This window comes from Musca autumnalis, unplaced genomic scaffold (genome assembly GCF_047663935.1).
Source record: "Musca autumnalis isolate F117 unplaced genomic scaffold, ASM4766393v1 scaffold_1, whole genome shotgun sequence".
Classification (NCBI taxonomy): Eukaryota; Metazoa; Arthropoda; class Insecta; order Diptera; family Muscidae; genus Musca; species Musca autumnalis.
This window is the reverse complement of record NW_027411644.1, coordinates 299,706,925-299,727,445: the sequence shown is the minus strand read 5'-3', so window position 1 is coordinate 299,727,445 and position 20,521 is coordinate 299,706,925. Positions and strand designations below refer to the sequence as shown.

Here is a 20,521-nt window from a genome sequence, read left to right as displayed (position 1 = left end):
CGTCGGGTACTCGTTCTTCCTGTCAGATGATGCTAACTAGCTGATGAATACACCTTATCAGCGTGTCGCCCCCGGTTTTGAACAGCTCGGCTGGTAAGCCATCGGCTCCTGCTACCTTATTATTCTTCAACCGATTTATTGCTGTCTTTACCTCATCTTGGCTGGGCGGTATACATTCAATACCATCTTCTGGTATTGGATCTGTGGTATCTTCGTCGTCTTCGCTACTATTGGATACCAACAGTTTTGACAAATGTTCTTTACATATCCTGAGCGTTATTTTTGATTGACGAGCTCGCATTGGACGCATTGCGCGTCGACACCATCAACTTGGTCTTCTCACCGTTTACCGCCAGACCCAATTTAGCAGATTCTCCTTCAACTTTCATAAAGGTATCGGTTACTTCTTTTACTGATCGTCCCATGATGTCTATATCATCAGCATAACGTTTGCCTCTCGTATAACCTTTTCTAGTAGGATGTTGAAGAAATCACACTGTATCAGTTACCAAATTACCTTGCTGGTCTCTACAGGAGGATGTGCCTGTACCAAAACCATCAGCATGATGCTTGACTCTTTAGTAGAATTTTCGGACTTCATTTTGGTTCCTGTACATCTCATTTTTTCACACTCCCGCTTTTCCATCTCTCTTTCCTGCGGAAAAGACGTTTCTCCTCTCTTCTTTTCTCCCGATATCTCTCTCGTGCGCTACGCGTTGCTACGGATTGTAAAGTAGCCCCATATGCCGCATTTTTCTCTTCGGTAGCAGCACGACACTCCTGATCATTCCATGGATTCCTTGGTGAAGGTCTTTGGTATCCAAGTATGGATTTTGCGGCTGTTTGCATTGTGCCCAATCCTGATATATTATCGGTATGAGGAGTGCTTTTATTAAGCAATTGGGCTAGTTGAGTGGAGCATGCTGTAGCTATCTATTGTGATTGCAGCTTACCGCTGTCTAACTTTCGTGTTGTGACTGTTCGTACTTTGTTTGCTACGTTTAACCGGGTGCGTACCTATGCTGCAGCAAGGTAGCGGTCCGAGTCTATGTTTGCTCTTCGGAACGAACGCACATCCAACACGCTCGATGAATGTCTTCCATCTATCACAACGTGATCAATTTGATTTCTTGTTTTCTGATCTGGAGGCAGATGTTGAGATGTTGAAATCTGGTGCTGCTAACTACCATGTTTTTTGCCGCTGCGAAGACTATTAGCCTCATACCATTGTTAGATGTTTCACTGTGGAGACTGAATTTTCCGACCGTTGCGCCATTTTTGGCATTAAAATCGCCTAGAATAATTTTAATGTCATAGGCAGGACAACGGTCATATATTTCTTCTATAAATTATATCTTTTGTCAGTTCGTCCTTCAGTGGGAGCGTGAGCGCAAATAAAGCCGATGTTTAAGAATTTTGCTTTTATTCGAATTGTAACATATCTTTCATTCACTGGTGTGAAGCTGGAGACCAGGTGTTTTAACCTCCGACCAACTACAAATCCGCAACTCATGCTTTATGTCATGACAGATATAATACAGTGCGTCACCTTTAAGTGTTGTTGTAACGCCTTTCCCATTCCATTGTATTTCATGTATGGCAGTAAGGTCGGGCTTGTAATTTTCAAGTACATCTGCCAATGCGTAAACTGCACCTTCTCTATAAAGAGTGCGAACATTCCAGGTGCAGATTCGCAGATCATGGCCGTTTAAACGTTTGCGGGGGTCGTCAACTTTAGAGGTGTTTCTTTTGTTTTTTTTCATGTGGTCTCGGATACAAAATCGTTAGGCAAAAGCTTGGAGGAAGAAGCTCAGTTGATACCATGGATGAGGAAATAATGCAAAACATCGTAACTGTATCATCCCAAAGCCGGAAAAATGTTGGAGAGTATATTAAAACTTAGATTACAAGAAAAAAATTAGCACCACAGGAGGACTCTCAAAATGACAGTACGACTTTCGTCCTGTTGTATCTGCACAGCAATATAAAAACTACTCTAGACCTATTATCTTGCTAGCAACGCTGGACATTAAACAAATTTAATAGCTTCCGATGGGTCGATGTTCTTAAAGCTGTCGAAAAAATCTTCGACATTCCAAAGTATTTAAATGTATAAGCAAGCGACTACCGCACAAATCGTATATTGACATACGACACAAAACAAGGCACCAAAAAACTGAAAATCACTTCAGGAGCGGCACAAGGATCAATACTAGAATTGGATCTATGCTAGAATTGAAATCCTAAAAATATGGATGCAATATGGATGATGCCGATGACGAAAAAGTACAACGGAAACTGCGACAATCTATGATCCATGCAAAGAGTTTGCTGGACTCTCAAGGCCTAGAACTGACAATACAAAAAGAAATTATATATCTAACGAGGAGACATATGCCTACAGGTCGGTATGCATATTGGTGACTTAATAATTCCTACCATGTTATTCCTCAAATACTTAGGAATGAGGCTGGACACAAAGCTGACCTACGCTAAACAGATTTAGTATACAAATGAATAGGTTGAATGCAAATACTGGGATGCCCCTACCGCGCAGAAGAATACTACTCATGAAGGTGATTAACAGCATACTCCTTTATGAATGTCAAATCTGGACACCGACGCTGCGGACTCCAAAATATTATTAGGTACAAAGAACTACTCCACTTCGAGTGACATCAGCATACCGCACCGTATCATCAGAAGCCATTCTTATGATAGCTGGTATGATTCCTATCGATCTGCTGGCAATGAAGCGATGAAAGACTTTCACCTCAAGATTGCAGAATGTAGCTCAACCAGATGAAACAAAGGAATATGGACACAAAAGTTGAGTCTTGACTTCCGAATTTGGTTAGCAGAAAACAAGGCGAGGTGAATTATTACCTAACACAGATGTTCTCGGGACACGGTTACTTTCGAAAGTGTGTGTACCGCATGGAGAAATGTAGACACCGTACTGTATCCACCAAAAAAGAAGAAGAGTTTGATGAGGCTGAACACATTTCCCTCAAGTGTAAACGAGGCTACAAGATCAAAGAAGTTGGGAAACGATTAAGGTCTTTCCAGAGAATGTACTGTGAGAAAGGTAGAAAGATCTTGATGCGAGCTATTAAAGAGTTAATGCGGACCCTGGATGTAGGTTAAAACTAAACGAAATGGTGCACGAACACCAGTTAGGGGATCCACCTCAAAGTAATGCGAAAGCGGTGCAGAGGTGTAGTCAATTCCCGGGATGAGAGGAGGTGGGTTTTTAGACGGTATAAGACTCGAGCCCGGTTACTTCTGAAAATGTAGAACACCCCTACTGCACCTACGAAAAAGAAGGAACGTTTGACGACGCTGAACATACTTTCCTCAAGTGCCAATGATGGGCTACCAGCCAAGGGTTACTGGAAGCAGAGGTGGGAGTGCTGACTTGCGCAAATATTGTTCCCAAAATTCTGCAAAATTGAAGAACTTGGGAATCGATAAAGGTCTTTGCAGAAAACGTGGAATGATCTTGATGCGCGCCCTTTAAGGGTTAATGCGAGGCCTCGACACAGGTTTTTACCTAGTCGAAATGGCCAATTAGTGGATCCATCTCAAAGTAATGCGAAAGCGATGCCGAGGTGGAGTCAATAACCGGGTTGAAAGGGGGTGGACTTTTAGCCGGTATAAGTCTAGAGACCGGCATACGATGATTGTAGCGTCATCGCCAGATAGGTAAAGCTGTGATGGCAAAACTCTTTGCGTTGGTTTTTGTCCTCCATATTTATTGTTCTTGTATTTTTAATTATATATTTTGAATTATGTTGAATTATATAATTGAATTACTATAGTGTTACAATGGATAAGAGGTACCACAAAAACACATGGTTTCTCCAATAAATTTTGTTAAATTATTTTTTTGGGTAATAGGTACCAAGTGGCTTTTCCTATAAATGGACTAAAGAAAATTGAGAGGGGATCAGTCAGTGTTCAAAAGAAAAAGGAGTACCAGTGTGCGAATTTAACCGTGTGAAGTTAAGCAAGAGGAATCAGTTGCAGATAACCAGGTGAGTCAGAGTGGTGTTATTGAATTCCTTACAATTCCATGTAGGCTCCTTCAAATGTTCACAACTCATGGAACCCCTTCGCGTACTTTTTCCCAGACTCCTTGAAGTGTTCGCAACTCTTGGGTCTTCTCCTTAGTGTACACGTTCCCAGTCTCCTTGAAGTGTTCGCAACTCTTGGGTATTCTCCTTCGCGTACTCGTGCCCAGATTCTTTGACATGTTCGGAGCTCTTGGGTCTTCCCCTTATCTTATTCTTGCCCAGACTCCATTAAAGTATTCGCAACTCGTGGAGCTTCTCCCTTGTGCAATCCTTTCCCGACACTTTGCCGTATCCCCAACACATGGACCATCTTCGTCGTGTAAACCATGTCAGACTCCTTGAAGTGTCCGAAACCTTAGGGTCGCCCAGTTAGCCAATGTAAACGGAGAACTTATCCACGTCTCCCACGAAGCCAACACCGAGCTTATCCAGATATTCCTAAAGCCTAAGGAGAACTCATCCAGATCTTCTCACTTACATTCGGAGAACTTATCCAGGTCTCCCCGGAGGACCAGGACGGTAGGGGTGACGTTATCCCGTTCGCCCGATAGGTCATTATAGGTCGAGATCTTATCCAGGTCTCCCACGCAGCCCATACACGGAAAATCTACCCGGTCCCGTCAAGACTAAACCTGCAACGAGAATCTGTTAGGTGAACTTAGCCAGGTCACCTCGAACGAGCCACCTTTTAAAAACCAACAAAAATCCGTGTATCACTCTCACATCGGTCTTTCCACTTACAAATTTCTATGTCAGACTTTAGACCCCCGCTAGCCAACCTAACAACCGAAGGAAATTTGTTGTAACAAAGCAATTTTCCATCCCAATTTTGGCGAAATTTCGTTAGAATTTCAGCCTTGTAAAACTTCTCTACACACGGTGTTCCACAATCTTTGTGTGATCACCATCCTTTGGCTGGTGGCCTTCATTTGTTGTAAAAGTTCGGGGACTCTCTTCAAGCATAGTTTATACTCAATAATGCTTGAAATACCATTGAAATTCAGGTTCGATAGCAAAAGCCAGCATTTTGATGTTTCTTTTCCCTTTAGGCACATACATAAAAGCGGCAATATTTTTAAACATTACAATCTGTTTTTATTTTCTTAAATAAATAAATAAATACTTAACTACAATATGTTAATTTTTTGGATGAAGAGCTTATGAAAAATAAATATATGATCATGAAATTTTAGCCTAAGATTACAAAGTTTTTAATTAAAAAAGCTTAAATCCTATACGATAATAAACCTTCCGGCCATTAAGATTTTGTACTGGCCTGAAATTATTTGTCAATGGATCACCATTTTTATCTAAGATAGACCAAAATTTCTCTATGTGTTTCTGGGCAATTGGCAGTGGATCCGGAAAGACATGCCATAAAACGGCTTCCGAGCAACCGGGTGTTGTTAGTGAACCCTTATAGGTGAAGAAATTTTTCGTATATAAATCTCCCAACATTTGGCCCAATGAAATTGTACCATCCAGGAACGTTGATGAGTCATATTCTTCAACATCGGCTAATTTGTTAAAGATTTTATTTAAACCAGGATAAATGCGATCGGGATCCTGTGAGAAAACGAAAGATAAATTTTTTTTATTTTATAAAATATGGTTATTAATATTAAACTGAAATAAATGGTATAAAATAGTATATCAAATAAACACTTCTGAAATATGACTAAAATTTGGCCATTAACAAATGTGGAGACAATTTGGACCTGTTTTAATTAAGCGATTTGAAGCCGGTTCGAATCTTTTCATATTCTATTAACGATCCAAATAAAAACGATCCAAGACCTGGTCTTAAAATACACTAGCAAAATTATTAGATCGATATAGGCCATATTCGACCTTGATCTGATTTTCTAATGAAGATAGTGAATGTTTTGGCGAGGGTTGCGTATGTAGAGATATTTTTGTTAAACAGGGATCTATTTTTCTATGAGTTAGTGATAAGAATGTGTACCATGTTTGCTTGCCACATGTGAGATTCCATAAGATTCATGGAAGATGTGTTCGTACGCAGTTCTGCACTCGCTCTCTTTTACCCACTAGTCTGAGTTAGGTTAAATCAAATTAGAATACCTTGTTCTTAAGAATAGTTTTTGATTTACTAATTAAGTGCTTGTAAAGACGTTTCGGCGTTTTTTATTGAAATATCCCGGTTTAACAGCCTAATTTCGAACACGATCTAAGTTTGGTCAAAATAATGTAATCTATACTGCCGAGTAATAAGAATGTGTAGCATGTTTGCTTGTCACATGTGAGATAACTAAGTGTGTTCATGACCTCTCCATAAGATTCATGGAAGATGTGTTCGTACAAAGTTCTGCACTCGCTCTCTTTTACACACTAGTCTGAGTTAGGTTAAGTCAAATTAGAATACTTAGGTCTTAAGAATAATTTTTGATTTACTAATTTAGTGAATGTTAAGACGATTCGGCGTTTTTATAAAAATATCCCGGTTTAACAGCTTAATTTCGAACATGATCTAAATTTGGTCAAAATAAAGCGACTACAAATTGTCTGAAAGTGATTTCGTCCAAATGCAATTGGGATCCAAAACCATTATTTAGAGGAGGCACCCTTTTGATCTTTAGCCTAAAGGCTGAGAGTATAAAAAAGTGAATAAACCGTTTTTTATTTAAGCTTATGCTATGTCTTCTTACCGTTGTTCCCTTGAACATAACACCCAAAACTGCCAAACCATACGGATGTTGGGTGGCCTCTTCAACGGTTGCAAATGTGCTCTTTTTGTGGACAATATGCATTTCAACATCGAACTGACGTCCATCGATAATATGCTCTGAACCTTTGGTGCCAGGACCACCCCAATGGAAATGAACACCAACGGCTTCATATGTTGTCTTTAGGATACCACCAGTAATTGAGGGTGTGTTGCCATCCACTGTTTTCGGTACGGCAAATTCAACTGCAATTTTGTTTAAATTAATGTTATGTAATGATTCTAATAAATTGTTCTACTCACCTGAATGACCATTATTAATGAGTTCTATGGGCCCCTGCAGCGGAGTATCATAATTTTTAAATCTCAAAGGTGGTGTGGGTAAAATAAATGACTGAAATAGATAGATAAAAATATATGTTTATAAAAAATACAAATATATTAATAAATATTATATATTAAACTATTTTAGCATTGTAAGTTGATGTAGACCTGCGGGTTTCAACCCTAGGACAGACAAAACAATGCGTGCAAAATTTCCTAAAAATTGTTTGGGACCTATGTCCGCAATTTTTTGGGAGTTATGCGCGTTCTATATTTAAAAACCATTTATTTTATTATTGAAAAGAAAATTATGACCAAAAAATAACAAGCCATATATTCAGACAAAGCTGTCAATCCATCATTAATTTAACCGTTATTTATTGTCGGTTTCTGTTAAAAGTCGATGATAGCGTCTCAGTTTTCATTTCGGAGTTAATTGCTCATCATCATCATAGCATAAAATCAATCACTTCAACACCGGAGTACCACCACCTCAACCTTGACCTTCACCAAATGTTTACACATGGAAGCATTAAATATTCACACCAATTTATAACTTTCTATTAAAAAGTCGTAAATGCAAATATCTTTCAATGAATGTATTTATAACATAAACGACAAAAAAAAAATCAATCAAAAAATCAACATAAAAACTATAAAAACTTACCGATCGTGATTGAATATGTATGGGAGATTGTCGTAAACCGTTACATTGCGAATAATTTGTTCCCCAATTCGTATCGTCATAAGACCATTCAGCATTCGATGTACCAGATTGACCTACATTTAAGTAAAAATTAAATTATTTTGTTCTATACAAGAATGTTTACTATTCGAATATAATACGTAAAATATAACATTACATAAAAGGATGACCGAAATTAGGTATTGATATTCCAGTACACAAAAACTTGTAAAGCTTTTAAAATTTATAGAGAAGGATGTAAAAAACAGCTACAGTCGCGACGGGGGCTAGTATGTTATACCTTACAGCACTACCTATTTTTGTAAGCTTGAAATACGCTCAACAGGTCCGTGTAAGGAACTTGTAACCCCCATTGGGCGCGTCCCTCGGTTTAGCCGAAGAGGAGGAGGAAAATAAAATACCAACTAAAGACCAACCAAGTCGTATGCAGGGCATCAGCTGAATACGTATTGTGTACCGGTGGAGATTAGTAGTGCGATTCTCTAACTAATTGTTTGATTTACCGACAAAAATCGGTAACATTAAAACGCAAAATTATGAATGAAAAGCTCAAATGAAAGTTTACAACACTGTTGCTATCGGTTTACGACTACTTTTTATTGGTCGCTAACTTACCGAATAATATCGTTAATAACCGAAATTATAAGAATTTTAATTTTACCGAGTTTTGTCGGTAACTCAAAAAATGAGTTAGAGAATCGCACTACAGGTGGATCGGAACAGCGACATATACCATAAACTGGAGACGTGTTTCAAATACTGAACAAAGCGGCTAATGAACACAATAGCGAGCGTCTGTCTTGTATCAAGTGCTTCCCTATATAAGCGTTCCCAGTGAAAGCCAGGTTGACAGTCCCAATACCATCACAGGTCACAGTGAACCAATCATCCGCTTGTCCAAAATTAAAATGATTGCTGAAACATACACAAGAAATAAACCAAAAAAAAAAAACCCAAACCCGTTGACACTTTTTGGCACTCGAAAACTATGCACAGTGGAACGTAAGGAAACATCACGGCTCGCGCAAGTAGAAAAACAAATGAGTGAACTCAGTATAGAAATCCTAGGCATTAGCGAAATGCGATGGCGTGGTAATGATGACCTGATGTCTGGCAATAGAAATATTGTTATTTGTAGTGGGAAGAATAACAAAAGCTAAATCGGAGTAGGCTTTATCATCTCCAAAAATATGCAAAAACGGCAGAATAATTTCAGCGCGGTTCTATACCCACATTTAAAAAAAATTAGCAAAAATCCACGTTGGATGCACCAAAAAGACTGAACGGAAGGAAAGGATCTCAGAAAACTCCTGGAACTTAATCCAGGATCGGAAAAATCTAAAACAACAGACTTTGGAGGATGTTTCAAGCAAGGAACGATACAAAGCCGTCGCGAAAAGGTTAAAACGATCGGCGCGAAATTACAAAAGGAACTACGCAGAAGCAGCAGCAGGGACAAACAACATGAAAGAACTCTGCAAAATAATGAAACGTCTTACAAATAACTCATAAATCCGTTCACAAGCAGGGGACACGACATATAAGCATATCGTCTGCTCCGTCGGAAAAGGTCGTAAGTCCACTTTTTTTGGAAATCGCGTTTTTGTTACAGGATGATAGTACAAGTCAAAACACGTCGTATGATACAAAGAAAATAGTAGTATGTCGCGTTTTTCAATATGCTCTGCCCTTGTCGGAAAAGGTCGTAAGTCCACAAAACGTACAAATTTGAGTACGAAAAGGTCGTAAGTCCACAGGAAAATGTATACTTTAAAAGGATACTACAGCTAATGTAGTTCAGATATAATGTTTAACGTCATCCATGGTTGGGGTACAATGTAAAGAACTAGCCTACACCTTTGGATGATAATCGGATGATATTTGGCGGAGCCTGTGGACCAAACTTTTGAACAAAAATGTGATAAATTCTATATTGCAACGAAAATTTACATTTGAAATCTGTTGTCCCCTATAAGCGAACTGATTATGAAAGATGGACTTCTGGCCTTTTCATTGATACAAGTTGGGATGCTGTATGTGTTCAAATACCTCATATATTGAACAATTAAAAAAAAATCAAAATTTTTAATGTTTTTTCTGTCGTATATCTTACTTAACTTTATCAACTGGTAATTTGTGGTTTCTCTAGCGACATTTATTCACATAACGAGATTAGTTTGTATTCTGAATTGAATAAAGTAATACCTTCTAACGGACGGGTAAGTGCAATGTTTATATTATTAAATGATTCTAAAATAACAATTGATTGAAATGTTATTAAACTAAGAACACATAATGGTTTTTTCTAACAAAGAGCAGTATGAATTTGGAATGGAATTAGACAATGGTGTCATGGGTCTAGTTCCCTATGGTTTGCAGACATGGTTTGCAGACAAAAACAAAAGATGCAGGGACTTGGGGCAGAAATACTTGGTAAGACAAAAAATAACACTATTTGGGATTACAATATAGCCAAGAAACCACGTACATTAACGGAATTAATCATGAAATTTAATTGAAGGAAAAGGTCGTAAGGCAAAAATACAAGGTCGTAAGTACGTGTCATGTTTTATATTAAAAATATTAGCCGAACCGGTCCACGTTGCTGGCACTTAAAACAGTTTATGTTACCTTTTCTTATGTCAATTATATTTTTTTGTGTCGCAAATTAGTTGGGAAGTGACTATCAATAACAAGTAAGAACGTCGTTAAATTCGGCCAGGCCGAACTTGTTATACCCTCCACCATGAGTTGTATTAAATTTTACTTCAATTAGTTTCCTTTCGTTTATGAAGTAGACTTAATACCAAATTTCAGCAATTTCGGTAAAACAATGTGCCTAACCTTCAAAATACCGAAATTCGGGAGGCACCGTTCTATGGTGCTATATGAAGGGGTGGACCTATATATTTATGGGAGAAAGTTGTATACCCCAACGAAGAATTAATACCAAATTTCAGCCATTTCGGAGGAATATTGAGGCCACATCTTCAAAATACCGGAAAACAGGAGATACCGTTCTATGGGGGCTATATGAAGGCGTCAAAACCAAACATCCTAGAAGTAATAGAAACTTCTATACCAAATCACGAAGATCTATCTTTAAAATTGCGAGCTGTATCTTAATTTCAAAAGACCGACAGACGGTCATGGTTGTACCGACTTAGAATTTTACTCTGATCAAGAATATATATAATTTATAGGATCTCCGCTGAATATATCGAAATGTTACAAACTGAATGACAAATTTAATTATATCCTCCATCTTATGGTGGAGGGTATACAAATCTTCAGAAATGTTGGGGTCGATATGCAATTTTAACATACCAAATAACTGATGACTTGAGGCATGCCGACTGTGTCCATCTTTTTATAATGTATCTTATATACCTGATAAAACTATAGCTATCGATATGTTGCCTTCTAATCTAAACACTTGCTTTCCAATAAGACCAAAGCATCGTTATGCATAACATCTGGTATTTCCATTGATTTGTAGCATATTTAAGAAAGTGGGAGTGGTCGGGTCTTATTGCTAAAATATGTACCCAGGATTGGGGAAAAGGAATAGTTCGTAAGTTTTATATATAGCACATTTAAAAAATAGGGTACAGGTGTAACCCGCTCCTGCGAATTTCATCAAAATATATAGCCTACTTCCACCAAGGGACATCCCTGTGCATAATCGAAAAATTACATGGAATAAGTACTTAGGGTCGGAGATTCAACAATCGTTACCTCGCAAATTATTTTCTGACCGATACTTTCATAACCTTTGCAAAAAAGCCTTTTTTTTAAATAGGGCCCCCGCCCCCTCCGAAATTAAAAAAAATAAAGCCTATTTTCACCTCGGTTGTTCCTTGTACATTCTCTGAAATTTAAAAAAAAATAGGTTCAGCCGTTTTGGAGTCTATGCGGAACATACAAACATTCACACATTGTCTTTTATATATAAGATTTCACCCAAAAGTTTTGGTCCATTAAACCCGTTAATAATTATCTCATCACCAATTAAGATGTCACTTCGATCGGAATATTATTGCGATCTACAGGACAACTACAAAGTCGGGAAAAAAATGTGGATTTGGTCCATTTCACACCTTTCGATCATAACCAACATCTAATGGGGTCACTTCTGGTCGGAACCCAACCTCTCCACAACATTTCGTGACGATCGGTCCAAAACTGAGGCCTGGAGTATTATTACAATTGTTAATGGATGGACGGACGCACATAGCTAGATCGCTTTATCTCGTCAAGATATGAAAAAATGGCAAAGGGAGAGGGTCTACGACGAATATTTCGCGATATTACACGAATATTGGACAAAACAAACTTGTAATACCCTTTCCACATTGTTTTGTAAAGTATAAATATTTTATTTTAAAAACGTCCGTAAATTGTAGGAAAAGGTCGTAAGTCCCTACAAAAATACAAAACTGTACAAGGAAAAGGTCGTAAGTCCAAAGACATCCAATTATCTCCCAAACGCGACGCAATTTTATCACACAAAGTACAGGTATTGAAGCGGAATAAATAAACGAAGAATTCTGCCTTTACCACCATAATAAAATCTTTAATACAGAAAGCGCTGGAATGTTTTTTCTTTCTCCTGAAAAATTTGTTGAGAGGGACTTACGACCTTTTCCGACGGAGCAGACGATATACACAACATCGATGATGACGATAGCGAGCCAAACAACCAGTATAGGGATGAAAATCTAGCGCCGGATTATTCCATAAAAAATAAAATGTATGCCCCCGTTACGTTAGGATCTCAGTGTCGTCTGGAGGTGCCAGAATACGGGAGAGGTAGAGGTTAAACCGTTCCGGAGATATCACCCTGTTTCACTCTACTGGGTTGGGCTTCTTACTCCTGAATTCCACGTACGACTGGCGTCCAAACATATAATTGATTATCCAACGTTTCAAACTTTGCCGGAGGTTAGGCTGTGCTCGATATCCTCAAACACCGTAGAGTGCTTAAAAGTATCTAAGGCTTTTGATAAATCAAGCACCACCACCACTTTTCTATCGCTCGGCTTGCTCTGGTTGAGACCTCGCTTTGGATGACTTAGCGTTCTTGATATTCGCAACATCATCCATTGTAAATTGTGGTCGTTCATCCTCGGCAGGGAGAGATCTAATGCGAAGTACTACTCTTCGCTTCGCCCTGTCACTCCACGGATGCTCGACAAGCTGTCGACTGAAATAATTTGCGCACCTATTCGGTTCAGTCAGCGTAACGTCGCCAAAGGTGACTGAGGTCCGGTCTTCCATTGTCTAGGGTTTGCGAGTGACTTCACCCACAATTCACTTATTCCGTCTTCAATGTTGCAATTTAACCACTTGTTCCGCTTATTCTCACCGACCAACCTCTTAACATCCAGTGTTAGCTACCTGACTATGGGTTCACTGGGGTTGGCACGGCGAAACTCATCATGCTCATTTGCTAATCCCGTCGCTTCTGCCGGGCAGTTTGGTCTCACATCGGGTATTCGACTAGCAGGTATATGGCGAGCGGCTGCAGCGATGATGATGTCTCGGAACGTCTGTTCTGCTACCCGAACATGAGAAGGGTTGGGCAGAACTGTGAAGCGGCGATTAGTGAAACACGGTCCATGATTGACAAATGTGCGGCTTTCAGAAGTGATGAAAAGGCGGTCTGCTGATGTAGATAATTATGGGGATATGGCCAGATCAAGAGAAATGACGAGTTCTCAGGTAACGTCATTTGTCAGACCAGGGCGAACTGTGACATTATCCGCTAATTCTGGTAGGGGTGTCCTCATTGACCTTGCAAAACGTGTAGCTATCTATCTACTCAGACAGAGCTATACCCCTCTGGTTGTTTCCAAAGACCGAATGCCACAACTCATGATGAGGATTAAAGTTCCCCAAGACCAGACGGTTTTGACCTTCCAAAAGTGGGCTTATGTTGGTCCTACAACCGTGAATATACTATTTATCGGTGGGATGTATACGTTCAGCAACTCTACCTCGGCAGTTCCACACTTGACTGCTAACTTCATACATTCCAAAGCTAATCACCTCCATCTCCACTTCTGGTGCGATTCTTCCTCAGTACGTTGTAACCTTCACAACGCTGTAAGCAGCAGTTGTTGTTGAACTTGGTTTCCTATACCTCCACGACCATGATACTCTACCGACTCATGAAGTCCACTACTTCCTCAATCTTACCTCGGAGTTCATTGTAATTAAATTGCAAAAAGGATGCATTTTCAGGGATGGAAACAACAACGGCTGGGGTTAAGTGCTGCGTGTACGGCTGCTGTTGGGTGGACTGCGGAGGAGTCGAGTAATATATCGAGGTTATACACACTTTGATACAATGAAAATGTGGCTTATTGAAAGAATGGTTTGATTTTCTCCAAACATACATCAATCGAGTTCAAAGATGGACCATATCGGTTCACTCTTTCGGGTACCTTCCACGCAGAATTGTTTGCAGCAGTTTGCCTTCGCGGGTCATATAGCAACGGTACTATTTTTTCGAAGACAAGTCCATATTTCCTGAGATAATGGACAAAAGCACCGTAACAACCCTGCCGGCATCTTCTAAAAATATCGATGAGCACGATTACTTACAAATTGAATATGCCCGAAACTTTATTACATAAAGTTCCATCAATCTTTATTTCGGTCAACACCTTCGAGCAGTTTAAAGGCTGTTTGAGGACCGTTTTGAAAATTTTAACGTACGTAATCGTTGTGGCTTTTTACACGGAGATCACACGGAAAGAAGAAGTGCTTAATGCAGTACCCAAGCAGGTGAGAATCCTTCACACAATTCTGTGAACAGGTTTCCCTCACCCAGGCTCGTCAGGAGTGACCCTCACGATATATAGAGAGACAGGTTCAAAGGTACAAACGAGAAACTCAAGATCGACGTGCATTCACACTGATGCAGTTGCAACGACATTTCAAAGGTATAGTGTGAATGCCCTACCCGGAGATCACCTCCCATAAATCGCAGAAGTAGAATTTCAGGTGCCAAAGGAAGCAAACATGAGTGGTTTTAGTTCAATTGAGATCCGGACTGTGCAGCGGCCTTAATTCGGACCCGTTTTGACAACACCAAGCCCAACACATGCCCTTGATGTGGATTGGTACGATACACTCCATCTGTTTTACTGCCCAGCTAATTCCACTAGCCCGTCTCCTGCTTCTTTATGTATCAAGTCCATATTTATGGATAATGGCCATGCTGCCAGAATTTTTTGAATGTGGACAATGTGGACCAAGTAAATCGAAAAGAAATGATACACTTTGTGTCTCATCGAAAGAATGGTTTTAGGCGCCAAATATGTTTAGACGAAATCCGTTTCAGAAAAATTGGAGTCGATGTAGCCATACCCGTCCACCTGTCCATCTAGCTGGTTGCAACGCACAATAAAAATTTGGTTTCCCGTAATATTTTGTCCATGTCCCCCATATAACGGTACCACCCGATTTCAGGTATTTTGACGTTTTTGGTCATATTTTCAGACCGAATTAGTTAAAATTGGCATTAAGGGTTCCTAGTGACCCAAAAACTTATATTTCAAAAATTATAGGCATAAACCAATGTTTTGTTATAGCCCCCATATAACAGTACCACCCGATTTCAGGTATTTGACGTTTTCTGTCACATTTTCAGACCGAACTATCTATAATTTGACATTTCGGTTTCTATATTTTGACATTACGGTTTCCTAGGGACCCAAATATTAATATTCCAAAAATTATGGACATAGGTCCATATTTGTGGGTGACGTAGGGGATGAAAGACACCAAGGAACGGTCCTAATCGGCTTTAACATGGCAAAGTCCAGGATTTATCTTGGTCCCTCTCTCATCTCAAGTGGACACTGACCTCCCCGTGGTGTCACCTGGGGTAGCTGCCTTTAACACCCGTTAAAGGTAGTGAGCTAAAATGTGCCGCGCATTCGCCCATAAGAACGTTAAAAACTCGGGTTTGGGCGCAAGGTTAGTAACCCTCCCCTAGAAAAAGCAACATACTATGAAAAAACAAAAGAAAAGAAAAACAAATCCCGTTTTAAGGACACAACAACACTTAAAGGTGACGCACTTTATTATAGCTCCCATGACAAAAAGCATGAGTTTGGTTGCGGATTTGTAGTTGGTCAGAGGTTAAAACATCTGGTCTCCAGCTTCACACCAGTGAATGAAAGCCTTGCTACAATTCGAATAAAAGCAAAATTCTTCAACATCAGCTTTATTTGCGTTCATGCACCCACTGAAGACAAGGACGAACTGACCAAAGATATATTTTATGAGCGCTTAGAAGAAATATATGACCGTTGTCCTGCCCATGACATTAAAATTGTTCTAGGCGATTTTAATGCCAAAATTGGAAAAGAAAATATCTTTGGCCCAACAGTCGGGAAATTCAGTCTCCACAGTGAAACATCAGACAATGGAATGAGGCTGATAGACTTCGCAGCGGCAAAAAACATGGTAGTTAGCAGCACCAGATTTCAACATCTCGACATCCATAAGGGCACCAGGATGTCTCCAGATCAGAAAACAAGAAATCAAATTGATCACGTTGTGATAGATGGAAGACATTTATCGAGCGTGTTGGATGTGCGTTCATTCCGAGGAGCAAACATAGACTCGGACCACTTCCTTGTTGCAGCAAAGGTACGCACCCGGTTAAACGTAACGAATAAAGTACGAACAGACCCAACACGAAAGTTAGACATCGGTAAGTTGCAATCACAACAGATAGCCACAGCATATTCCACTCAACTAGCCCAATTGCTTAATCAAAGCACTCCTCATCCTGATAACATATAAGGACAATGGGAAAACATTGCCCACTCCATGCAAACAGCCGCAAAACCAGTACTGGGATACCAGAGACCTCCTCCAAGGAATCCATGGTATGACCAGGAGTGTCGTGCTGCTACCGAAGAAAAAATGCGGCATATAGGGCTACATTACAATCAGTAGCAACACGTAGCGCACGAGAGAGGTATCGGGAGAAAAATAGGAGATAGGAGAAACGTCTTTTCCACAGGAAAAAGAGAGAGATGGAAAAGTGGGAGTGTGAACAAATCGAGATCTCCGAAGATTCTACCAAAGAGTGAAACATCAAACAGATGGCTTTGGAACTGGCACATCCTCCTGTAGAGACCAGCAAGGTAACTGATACAGATAGTGTGCAGGGGATATGGAAAGAGCATTTTTCCAAACTGTTGGTATCCAAAAGTAGCGAAGTCGACGAAGATACCACAGATCCAATCCCAGAAGATGGTATTGAATGGATACCACCTGGCCAAGATGAGATAAAGACAGTAATAAACCGGCTGAAGAATAATAAGGCAGCAGGAGCTGATGGCCTCCTACCAGCCGAGCTGTTTAAAACCGGAGGCGACACGCTGATAAGGTGTATGCATCAGCTAGTTAGCTCCATCTGGCAGGAAGAACGCGTACCCGACGATTGGAACCTGAGCATCCTGTGTCACGTCCATAAGAAAGGAGATACGACTTTATGCTCCAACTATAGGGGCATAAGTCATCTCCCTATCGCCTACAAGATAGTGTCAGGGATATTGTGCGAACGACTTAAGCCCATGGTCAACGAAGTAATTGGACCATACCATTGCGGCTTTAGACCTGGCGAGCTTTAGACCATTGACCAGATATTTACCTTGCGATAAATCTTGGAGAAGACCCAAGAGATGCAGATCGACAATTATATGTCGATTACAAAGCAGTCTTCGACAGCCCACTACGTTCAAAGGTATTCCAAGCCATGTCTGAATTTGGTATCCCCGCAAAGCTCATTCGCCTTTGTATAATGACTCTAACTGACGCAAGATCTTCAGTTAAAATAGGAAAGAACCTGTCGGAAGAGTTTTGTACCAAAAGAGCTTTCAGGCAAGGAGACATCCTTTCGTGTGATCTTTTCAACATCCTGCTAGACGAGACGTCAAAAAAGTGTCACAATCGACGCGCAATGCGTCCATTGAGATCGGACTAACTGTGGAAGTTGGTTCCTATAACTTTGAGGTAGTAAAAGACTTCGTCTACCTCGGCGCCTCCGTAAACAAAACAAACGACATCTGTTGTGAAATAAAAAGAAAAATTGTACTGGCCAATAGATGCTACTTTGGTTTAAGCAAGCAGTTTAAAAACAAAGCCACATCTCGTCAAACAAAAATAACGCTCTACAAAACACTGATACTACCCGTGCTGTTGTATGGCTCCGAAGCCTGGGTACTTGCGCAAGCAGACATGGCAGTGCTTGGTGTGTTTGAGAGAAAAATTCTTCGAAAGAACTACGGGCCAATCTGCGTTGACGGTGAATATCGACGTCGCATGAACCACGAGCTGTATCTGCTATACAACGACATCAATATTATTAAACGTATCGAGATGCAGCGATTGCGTTGGCTAGGCCATATCATAAGAATGAGCGAAGATGAACCCGCTAAAAAGGCGTATAAATACGGACCGCTTGTCGGTGCACGCAGAATTGGCAAGCCAAGGAATAGATGGCGCAAACAAGAGGATGAAAAGATGAAAAGGCGCGAAGCAACAAACAGAGTGTGAAGCAACAAATAGAGAGAAATGGAGATCTTTTCTTAGTTCGGCCTATGGAACAAATGTTCTGTAATGGGCCAGCTAAGTAAGTAAATAGGCCCATATTTTGGTATAAACCCGAACTTGCTGTAATTTGACATTTTAGGCTATCAATTGTCACGAAACTTCTCTACCAAAAATCCCCAAGCCGGTTTTGCTATAGCACCCATATAACGGTACCTCCCGATTTTCGGTATTTTGAGGGTTTAGCTACAATTTTTAACCGGACTAGTTGTAATTTGACATTTGAGGTTCCCAATGTTTTTGAAACTTCTTTACCAAAAATTGTCAACATAGTTCTAAGTTTTGGTATAGCCCCGGTACCTACCGATTTTCGCTATTTTGAGGGTTTTAGCTATAGTTTTTAACCGAACTAGATGTAATTAGACATTTGAGGTTCCCAGTGGCCAAGAAACCTTCTCTACCAAAAATCGTGCACATAGGTACTAGGCACCTCCCAATTTTCGGTATTTTGAGGTTTTTTTGACGGATTTACCCGTAATTTGACATTCCCAAATTTGACATTTGAGATTCCCAAAAACTTCTCGTCAAAAATTGTCAATATAGATCCACTTTTGGGTATAGGCCCCAGTTAAACGTACTTCCCGATTTTCGGTATTTTGAAAATTTTAGCTGTATTTCATGACCGAATTTGCTTCTATTGCGCACAACACCGCTAAAGCAAAAGATGTCAATATAGTTCATGTTTTGGTATAGTCCCCATATAATGGTACCTCCGGTTTTCTAGTATTTTGTTGCCAATTTTTGACGAAAATGCACGCAATTCGACATTTGAGGTTCTCTGCAGTCACGAAACTTCCAAACCAAAAATTGGAAACATATGTCCATGTTTTGGTATGTCCCAATATGATCCCATCTCCAGATTTTCGGTATTTTAAGGGTTTTAGCTAAAATTTTTTAACTGAATTAGCTGTAATGTGACATTTGAGGTTCCCGATGGTACCACCCGATTTTTGGTATTTTGAGGGTTTAGCTACCCGTAATTTCCCTGCAGTCACAAAACTTTTCCACCAGAATTTGTCAACATATGTCCACACATTGATATAGCCGCCATATAAAGGTACCACCTGATTGCACACATTCTTTAGATTAGATTAGATAATTTAGGCATTTGGAGTATCCGTGGTCGAAACATGCTTGCACCTAAAATTGTTGAAAGGAAATGAAATGACATTCGCCTTAATAAAGCAAAAATAAAAAAGGAAATGAAACTAATTATTCCAAAAAGTTGGGGACCGGCCGAACTTAACGACTTTTTACATGTTTTATCCGATGGTTGGATTGAAGTCAATTTATCGTTTTTTTATATTTTTTCCGACGCAGAATTTCGAATTCCCAACCTCTGAATTTGCAGGCGGACACGCGCACTCTTTGTCACTGTTAGTTACTCACTGCTTTCTAATAACCCATTGACAAATACTGATAATGCAGGAAATGGCTTGTTTACATTACTTTAAAATGGATTTTTCGGTTCATGTAGCCTCGAACTCTTTGTTCTGCTCCGATTTTATGCCTACTTCTTTAACATTTGTTATCTTCTAAAACGTAGAATCCAAATAAAACTTTAGTCATAATTCCTCGAGGTTCAATCTCACTTTATATTTATGGACTATTTATCAAATACTTCTAAATATTTGTTTTTCACTTTAATTTCAATTATGTTATAGTTTACCTATTTGATTGACGGCAGGATAGGTAAATGGCAGTAAGAAATATATTTTTTGAAGTAAGTCACCGGATGACACCATTTTGGAGCAAAAAAATCAAAAACTATTTTATTTTCTTAATAAATTCACCGTATTAACTGTTACTTGGCACATCACTTTAAAGACTGAACTCAAAACGGTACTCCATTTACATTTTTTATACATTTTTGGATCAGGTCAATAATTTTTGATGTCATCCCAAACAAACAAAAATTGAAAATAGTTATTAGATTTTAATGTAAATTTTCATATAATATATAAATGATATATGGGCTGATAGACAGACATAGAGATGTCGAGATGGGATGCGAGTAATAGGCGTTACTGACATATGAAAGTATTTGAAATGCATATCTTTACATAATACCTACGATTGGCCATTGACAAT

General features: G+C 39.5%; 1 protein-coding gene across 1 annotated transcript in view; it reads right to left on the bottom strand.

Moving 5' to 3' along the window:
• The window catches only part of LOC141392318 (carbonic anhydrase 9-like), a 37,892-nt gene extending 17,669 nt beyond the window's left edge, over positions 1 to 20,223 (bottom strand). The window contains exons 1-5 of the mRNA XM_073965272.1: positions 20,100 to 20,223; positions 7,754 to 7,866; positions 7,066 to 7,156; positions 6,746 to 7,008; positions 5,315 to 5,642 (exon numbers count right to left, since the gene is read on the bottom strand). Coding sequence (XP_073821373.1) covers positions 5,315 to 5,642; positions 6,746 to 7,008; positions 7,066 to 7,156; positions 7,754 to 7,866; positions 20,100 to 20,175 — 871 coding nt within the window. The 5' untranslated portion in view covers positions 20,176 to 20,223. The remainder of the gene's footprint in view (positions 1 to 5,314; positions 5,643 to 6,745; positions 7,009 to 7,065; positions 7,157 to 7,753; positions 7,867 to 20,099) is intronic.
• Between the last annotated feature and the right edge of the window lie 298 nt (positions 20,224 to 20,521).